This window comes from Gossypium hirsutum, chromosome A08 (genome assembly GCF_007990345.1).
Source record: "Gossypium hirsutum isolate 1008001.06 chromosome A08, Gossypium_hirsutum_v2.1, whole genome shotgun sequence".
NCBI lineage: Eukaryota > Viridiplantae > Streptophyta > Magnoliopsida > Malvales > Malvaceae > Gossypium > Gossypium hirsutum.
In genome coordinates, this window is record NC_053431.1 from 123,144,062 (window position 1) to 123,153,007 (window position 8,946).

Below are 8,946 nucleotides of genomic sequence, written 5' to 3' on the forward strand. Positions count from 1 at the left end.
CTATTCGTAGTTGTAAACAGTACAACGCAAGTTCAGGTCAGGCTTCCACCAATGACGAAGTTTATGCGGTGAAATGCTTCCTTCGGGAGGACTGAGATTCTCTATAAGAATTGCCGAAGGAAGCAAATGAAGCGGCTCCGAAATTTCAACATCCCTTATTTTCAGTTTTTTCATCACTATATTTCTTAGTGAATGATGGCTTATTAGTCCCCAAACTCCAACGTCGTCGCTCTTTCTTCTCTTCTTGAAATGTTCAATATATCCATTACATATGAAGTCTCTATTATTCACAAACAAACATGGCTTCCACCCTGATATTGCAGCAAATGAATCTTCATCACAACTATATCCCGAAGCCAGGGCAGCGCAAACTTTGATAACATGGGTTGTCAGTTGAAGTCCACGTATCACATTCTTATTGTCTTTGAAGATTGTCTCAATTGGGAAAGATGCATATGGCGGATTAAACAAAAAACTTTCCAAGAATTTGCCTCTTTTCGCCATATTCTTTCCAGCAAGCATTGCGATGGCTGCCCCTAGGGAATAACCAGTTAACCACACCTTTGAAGAGCCAGCTTTTGACACCCTATCTTCAACATATTTCATGGCGGTCTGAACACGACTACTTTGATGAAGTGTATTTAGGATTATTGCGAAATTCGACTCAAGATCCCTTGTCAAAGTTTCTCGTTTTAATAGGGTGCCCCGAAAGGCGATTACGTATCCAGGGCCTGGATTAGTTGCCGAAGGTAATACATATTCAAAAATGGCACCGAAGATGCTCTCATCATCCTCATCGACGAGCTCATTCACTAACTTGAAGTTGAAAAAGTCCCACCATTGTGGCGCAAGTGTCTCAGAGCCTCCACGTAATTCCACTTGTCGGTCACGTTCCCGCTCGGAAACACCCTTGATCAAGCTGGTTAATACGGACCTTCGATGGTTGTAGTCGTTCCAATCAACGGTGGTAAGGTGTTTGGGTCCCACAAGGCTAAAAGGTTCTCTTCCACGAGACATATATTATAGCACTGGAAACTGTTGACGTGGGTACGAGGGCTTTGGGTGATGTGGGTTTTAGGCTATATGGTGGTTAAAGCAGGTTGTGCAATGGTGAAGGTGGTGCAGTGGTGTGACGGCGCTGGTGAACGGGAAAATGGGGATGATTAGTGGCGGAGCTTGGATATTATTCTTGGCAGCCAAATTAAAATTTCAAATTTCAAATATTTAAAATTTATGAAAAGTCTTCAAATTTGGAGAAAAAATGATAAAGTCTTCTTCTTTTATTTATTTATTTATTTTTTTGTTGAAGAAGAAAGATGATAAAAGTCTTTTTATCTTATTTATATATATAATATTATAAATATTTGAGAGGCTTATTTATATTATTACGAGAGCTATAATATATTTACAAAAGGGAAAATTGCAAAAATCTTAAACTTTGGAGGGGGCCTATTTATATTTTTTGGAGGGTTCTAGTGTAAATTTACAAAGGACTAAATTGAAAAAAATTAAACTCATGGCCCCCTTAGCCTCAACGTGGCTCCGCCACTGCCGGGATGATGATGGATTAGCTGAAATTCTTTTAGGAATTTGCCATTGTTTGCCACTGTTATATATGTCATTACGTGTTAGTGTCATGGGCCAAAGTGCAAAGCCCGTGACCATGGCACAAGATGCACCCCATGGAGGTTTATCGATTAGATGGGGATCGTTCAGCCCACGAGAACTAATTCGATTCAAAGAATTGTTGAAGAAGTCTGTTAGATTGAAGCCTGGGTAGCCCAATAATGAAGATATGGCAACATATGTTATTTTTAGTAAATATGGGAATCATATCTTGTAGATTTAATTTGATATGGTGTATCTTGTAAATTGGTCCCTACATGTTAGATCAAAGAGTAAATTGGTTATTCTGTTAAAAATTTCATCCACTTTTACAGTTAAAAACTAGTCCCTATACATCAACATGAGGTACATATAGTATGCCATGTGTCACTCTCTGGTTATTCTGTCAATCACGTCAGTTTTTGATAACATAAATGGATGAACTTTTAACATAAAGGACTAATTTTCTCTTTGATTAAATAAATAGTGACCAATTTACTCATTTTTTGAGTAGAGGGCAAAATGTAATTTAACACCTCTATGGACTTTTACTAGGGATGTCAATGGAGCGAAGCGAGGACAAATATTGCTAAATCCATCACTACTCTACAGTTGAGACATTTTGTTTTTATCACATGTCCCATTGTACTATGGATGTATAATTCATCCCTACCCCATCTCACTCCGCTTCAATTTAAATTTTGCTACGTATCTTCAATATTTTCAATCTTTTTGTAGTCAAGTAAATATTTAAACATAATTTAAAAAGTTAAACACAAATGGTATGTATTTTTTCTATATTATTTTATTATATTTTTACTCTTTTAGTAGTTTACATATACAACGATAAAATGATAAAATGATAAAAGAAAAAATTTGCTCTGATTATATATGCTCTTGTTAGGACAATGTCTAGAACTAAAACGTAATTAACATACAAAGTTAAATTTAAAATTAGAAATATAAACAAAAACTTCCGTAAAAATAATTATTTTTCAAAATAAGCAAAAAGAAATATTATTTTCTAAATATAAATCATAAAAGTAATTAAATATTATTAATTAAATTAATTCATTACTAAATCATATGTAAGAATAATATTTTGGAAGGATTAAAGTTTTTGGTTTTTATTTTTATTTCATTGAGTTTTTGCGTTTCCAACCTTCCCTTCATTTTCATCCTTTTTAATGTTATTTAATTTTCGTTACCCAGTTCCACTTCCATTGGTTGGCTTTCACTTTCCAGCTTTCTTTTTCTTTTTCCTCGCTTTCTTTACAACGTCAATAACAATTAAACTGGATTATAATTTCTTTTTCTTGAATTTTTTTCCTTTAAATTACTTGTTGATGGGAAAACGAGTTTATAGTTTCAACAAAATCAAACTGGATTTTCAACCACACGTTGTATGACTATTATTATTCCGATTCAATGTCAAATTTTATTTTTTCAAAGTTACATTAAATATGATTTAATGTGTAATTATGTATATAAATTTTGATTTTGTATAATTTTTTTATTTGATTCAATTATTATAAACTAGTAACACAATTATTGATATAACATCATTTTATGTTTATATATTGCGTATTAAAATAATTATATGTCCAATATAAAAATAAATTGATGTATTTATTTCTTTAAATGTGTATGATTAAATCAAAATTAAAGTTTTAAGTATATATTTGAACAACAATTAGAGTTTCACGTGTATATTTTTTCTCCAAGCTGTTTGTTTTTTATCTTTTGTTTTGCCCCTCCCACCAGCCCTTTCTTTCTTTCTTCTTCTCATTCACTCCACATGTCTTCTCTCTTTTCGGTTTGCAGATATATTTTGCAAGTATCTTTGTTGTTTTCACAAGTTGTGGTGGACAAATGACGATGTCTGTCATTCGCTAAAACACCACCGGCCATCAGTAGTTTTTTAGAATAATAAATTATTTCATGAGTCGATTTGGACCTGTGCTGTCTTAAGTTTTATATGTTTTTTTGTTTGTTTTTCCATTGTTTAATAAATTTTCAGTTTTAGAAGTTTTTATATGCTATTGTAGAACACTTTTTAGTCTTACTTATGCATGTAACAATAGTTTTACAAGTGATTTTAGGGATGGTTTTGTTGCCATCCTCTGTAGTTTGGTGAATGCTCGATTCTTTTGTCGATTTTTGCTCGCCTCTTTGGATCATTCGAGGCTGATTTCTGTATCATATTAAGTATTTGCAAGCACTCTAGATATGTCGTACTTAAGTTATTACAAAGCCAATTGTCAACGTGTCATGATGTTTTATTAATATTGAAGCTAAAACTTTTGTTGTGTTGGTGGGAGCTTGTCTTTCACCATCTACGACGAATGTTTTTTCCCCCTTGAATTGTATGGTTTCATTCATTTAATGAATTAATGAATTTATCTTTCAAAAATAAAATTTTACGTGTATAATTATACTAAATTAAAGTTTATTTATATAATTACACATTAAATTAAAATTTATATATAATTTTAACATTCATCACTTATTAATATTCCTATTACATGCCGTTGCAAGTACACATATCTAGAAGTAATTATATGGAGAGTCAGAGAAGCCCTTAGACAAAGTTTCCAAAAGCACGCCACCAACCGTCATGTATATTTTCTTATTAGCCTAATCATGACCTAAAAAGTCGTCTAAAAATTGTAAATTTCCTTCTAAAAGAATTTTTTTAATAGGCTTAAAAAATTTTTTCTAGTAATGGAATTTGCATGCAACTTTCGAGTCGTTGACAATTCTCTTCTTTAGCGTTTTTGACCTAAAACATAAAGTCAACTTTCTCAAGTAAGGAATGTAATACTAGCATCATTGACATTAAGCTCCAGCGCCCCTTAAGCTCTACTTACTCTCTCCTAACAAAAAATTCAAGTAACTTTTGTTGAAGGCCCATTTCGCCCGGCCCTTAGATTTATTTACAACAAAAGAATAAACCAAATATAAAAACCAAATTATAAATTATAAACTAGAAATAAAAATTAAATTTGTTCACAGTCCATAAATACTAAAACCCAAACATTAATTGAAGCCCAAATTTTAAAACCCACTCCACAAATAAGACCAAGGCCTAATCCTAGCCCCAAATACAGATTATAGCCCCAAACCTAAAAACCCAAATTTACACCAACTCAAGTACAAATCTCTAACCCAACTGAATAAACCCAAAACCCGACCTAGTTACTAAAAAACCTAAAAACATTTCAGCAAACCCTAGCTAGACAGAGCCGCAAGACCTCTACGCGCGCCACCACGTGCATCTCCTTACGGCCATCTCCACGTCAGTCGAACCTGTGAGAAGAAAAGAGTAACAGAATACAGCAAAGCAATAGCAGAAAAAATAAAGAAAATTTGTATTTATATTTTACCTTTATTCGGCTATAAAAGGAGGCCCATTGTATACTGTAAAAAGACTTACGAATGCAATAGGCATCAGTCAAAATAGAAAAATGAAAAATAGTTTATTCAAAGGTATATTTTCATGATTTTTCAGTCTATACACCGAATATAATATACATACATATATAGTTATATAAAAATACCTTTTATTTTTACCTTTTTGGGCGATCGGAAGAAAGGAAACTGAATGGTTTTCTCGATTTCTTTCAACGGTCGTGGGTTTTTTCGAGTGTTTGAGACTCATATCTGAGGTGGGGAAAGAGAAAGGATTAAAATGGGCCATTTTTTGCACCTCCGGCTGCCGTGCACGGCTGTCACTGGTGACGGATGGATGGTGGTCCGATCGTCGGAAATGGATTGCCCAGAGAGAAATCCTCCCCCTCCCTTTTCTTTTTTTCAGAAAGTATGAAGAAATAAAGATTTTAAAAAAAATTGGGGTTTTATAGCATGTTCAATACGGCGCCGTTTTGGATCCGAACTTCAATGGCCAAAATGATGCTGTGTTATGCCAAACCCGATGACCTGACCCAAACACCACCAGGATCCGCGTGTTTTGGTCTCTAAGGGATATTTGCGCGATGAGTCCCTCCTCTCTTGGGCTAAGCTTTAATTAAGCCCCGATTTGTTTTATTTGTTTTATTCCCTGGAATTTGTGCGCCATTTCAATTTAGTCCGCGTTTAAACGCCGCGTTTTTGGATTTGGGATATTTGCATTTTTAATCCTCGTTTGTTTGCGCACATTGTATTTTAGTCCCTAATTCTGTTTTAATAATGTATTTATTTATGGATTACCCTTTTTATTTTGTTTTTATTTCAATTGAATTTTTTAGTTTATGTTCGTACTCTTTGTAATTATTTTATTTTTATTTAAAATTTTATTATTCAATTTTTAAAATTATCTTAAAATGGTTTTTTAAACTATCTTATTGACTCTATATTGTTTTAATTTGTTATTTCTTTCATTTGTATATATATTTTAAAATTGTTCTATTATATAAATTTTTTATTTTAAAATTCTCTTTTATACATATCTCTTTGTTTTAAAAATTTATTTGATATTTATTTTAAATAATTTTATACATTATTATGTTATACATTATTTTTTTGTATATATTGTTGATTTCGTATTATTTTATGTATATATTTTCTTTTAAATCTATTTATGTTTATATATTTTCTTTTAAATCTATTTATGTTTATATATTTTCTTTTAAGTCTGTATATATAATTTATCTCTTTTAAGTATATTTGTTTATTTAAAACATTTATATATATGTATATTTATAATAAGTTTTTCATTTCATGTATATTATTTATTTAGATAGATTTATATTATATTTTGATTTTCTTCTTACCTAATATTTATCGCAAAATTCATTCATGCATTATTTATTTTTATTTTTATTTTTATTTCTTATTTTCTATCTATTTTAAACTTTCACATATTACATGCTTTTAAAATTTTTACATGTAACACCCTCTGCCCGTATCCATTGCCGGGATAGGATATGAGGCATTACTGGAGTTTACTGAACATTTTCAGATAATTCTGATTCATTTATTATTCATATTTTGAAAATAATCATGACGTCTCTCTATTGGGCCCTCGAAGCCCCAAACATATATTAGAAACCAACCGGAATTAAATCGGGATCATAGAAAAAAAATTTCGCAAAATCTTAAATTTTATTTTCATCTAAGTACTTACCATTTCAATGCTCCTTATAATTAAACATGTTACCATTCAATCAATAACTTGGCACTTGTCTAAGCGTCAAACAACATCATTGTTAGTATACTTGCACATGTTTCATATAAATTCAACATTAATATACTTATTTTCTCGACATGTCACACTTGAGTTTAATAATTGTCTTTACTTACATAATTTCCTTGTATCAACATATTAAAGATAATCATATATGTACATGTCATGAAACATATCATTCTCTTACCGTTTCTTCATAAGTATATATCAATCATTTCATTATATCAATATTTCATGCTCCATCATTTCCATATATTTTATGTATATTTATTCCGGTAAAGTTTATATCAAACTTAACATAAATTATATTCCATGTACTTATTCTTATTTCGTTTATCTATCTTCATAATTATTTTATACAGCTATTTTGTACATATATTTCCATATGACCAGTTCTTGTAAACATTTCGCACAACCATTTCATATAACTATTCGTCATCTGATACATATTTACCTGAATATCAATGGTTCAATAGATGTCATAACGTCTCCCATCCACGGTCTTATTTATCTTTGACATGATGCCATAGTGTATTTCAACTATGGTCTTACTCATTTTCTGCCATGTTGCCATGGTATCTTTCAACCATGGTCTTATTCTTTTCATGTCACGTTGCCATGGTATCTTTCAACCATGGTTTTATTCATTTTATGTCACGCTGCCATGGTATCTTTCAACCCTGGTCTTAATTCATTTCCTGTCATGTTGCCATGGTATCTTTCAACCGTGGTCTTACACATTGCATATCATGCTGCCATGGTATCTTTCAACCATGGTCTTACACATTTCATTTCGGAAAGCACACTTCCGCGAACCTCATCCTTACAATGGGATTACTAGTCCAGGCTAAATCCCCTGTAATATAAACTCATAGAGTATTGTCGGGATTACCAGTCCAAACTAAATCCCCTGCAACGACAATTACTCTAATGAGCTTGGATCTGAATTACCAGTCCAGGCTAAATTCAGACCCTAATTTGGATTACCCGTCCAGGCTAAATCCATTTTACACGTATTCTTTGAGATGGCTATATTAGGATAGGATCACCCGTTCGGGCTAGATCTTTTTTACCGTCAATTCCTTTTCATTCAACCAGGATTTCTTCCCCTTTTTATCAAATATATCAATGTTTCATCAATTTTCATACAAGGGATATTTAAATCATATTCACATCAATAACATACATTTCAAGTATTTAAGAATATAATTAAAGTTATACGAACTTACCTGGCGAAATTGCAGAAATATCAAGATTCAGGAGCATTTTGGCAATTTACCATTTTCCCAATTTCCACCCGATCTTAAATTGAAAATTTCATTCAATTTATTAATTTAGATAATAAAACAATTCATTCCCTTCAATTTGGTCATTTTTGACATTTTTACAAAATTGCCCCTGAAGTTTTACTTTTATTCAATTTAGTCCTTAAACCTAAAACATGCAAATTAGTCATGCTAGCTGAATATTCATTTATATTTTCCTCGTCCTCCTCTCCATTCCACATCCTTAATGTATATAACACACTTGTAAGTAACATTATCTATATTTTTCATTATTTACTTTTATGAATATTCAAGCTGTCCATCTGTATCATAGTCACTAAATTATTCATATCTGGATCTATAGAACTCCAAATTAAGATCCACTAATTTTTTCTGAAACTAGACTCATATATCTTCTTACCATAAAATTTTCAGAATTTTTGGTTTAGCCAATAAGTACAGTTTATTCTTTAAAGTTACCCCTATTCTATTGTCTGACAGTTCTGACCCTTCTTCACTAAAAATTAATTATCTCCTCTTACAGAATTTGAATGATGTTTTTGTTTGTTTCTCTTGAAAATATACTTATTCAAGATTCTAAACATATAAATTTAAGCCCATAATTACTTTTCTCTAATTTTTTATGATTTTTCAAAGTCAGAACAGGGGAACCCAAAATCATTCTGACCTTGTCTCACAAAATTTATTATATCTCATGATTTACAATTCCATTGCTTACATAATTTATTCCATAAGAAACTAAACTCAATAAGATTTAATTTAATATTTTAGTCATCCTATAATTCGATTTATACAATTTTTTGTGATTTTTCAAAATTAGACTACTGCTACTGTCCAAAACTATTTTAGTGCAAGATATTATTTACCATG

General features: G+C 31.4%; 1 protein-coding gene and 1 long non-coding RNA gene across 4 annotated transcripts; both read right to left on the bottom strand.

The window, feature by feature from the left end:
• LOC107958225 (GDSL esterase/lipase At4g10955) lies at positions 1-1,181 on the bottom strand. Its single transcript, XM_016893921.2, has one exon. It carries the CDS (start codon positions 1,015-1,017, stop codon positions 1-3), a length of 1,017 nt encoding a protein of 338 aa, XP_016749410.1. The 5' UTR covers positions 1,018-1,181.
• A 3,385-nt stretch (positions 1,182-4,566) lies between these two features.
• Positions 4,567-5,851, bottom strand: LOC107895026 (uncharacterized). Of its 3 annotated transcripts, none has more exons than XR_001683349.2 (3): positions 5,179-5,440; positions 4,992-5,025; positions 4,567-4,914 (listed from the first exon to the last, which is right to left on the bottom strand). It is a non-coding gene; the product is annotated as an uncharacterized lncRNA (long non-coding RNA). The 3 variants fall into 3 exon arrangements; XR_001683350.2 differs by having other exon boundaries at positions 4,992-5,036; positions 5,179-5,437; XR_005899916.1 differs by having other exon boundaries at positions 4,992-5,851.
• Positions 5,852-8,946: the final 3,095 nt, after the last annotated feature.

Bases quoted from the DNA above. Each gene is read 5' to 3' on its own strand.
- LOC107958225 (XM_016893921.2), bottom strand. From the start codon at position 1,017: ATGTCTCGTGGAAGAGAACCTTTTAGCCTTGTGGGACCCAAACACCTT.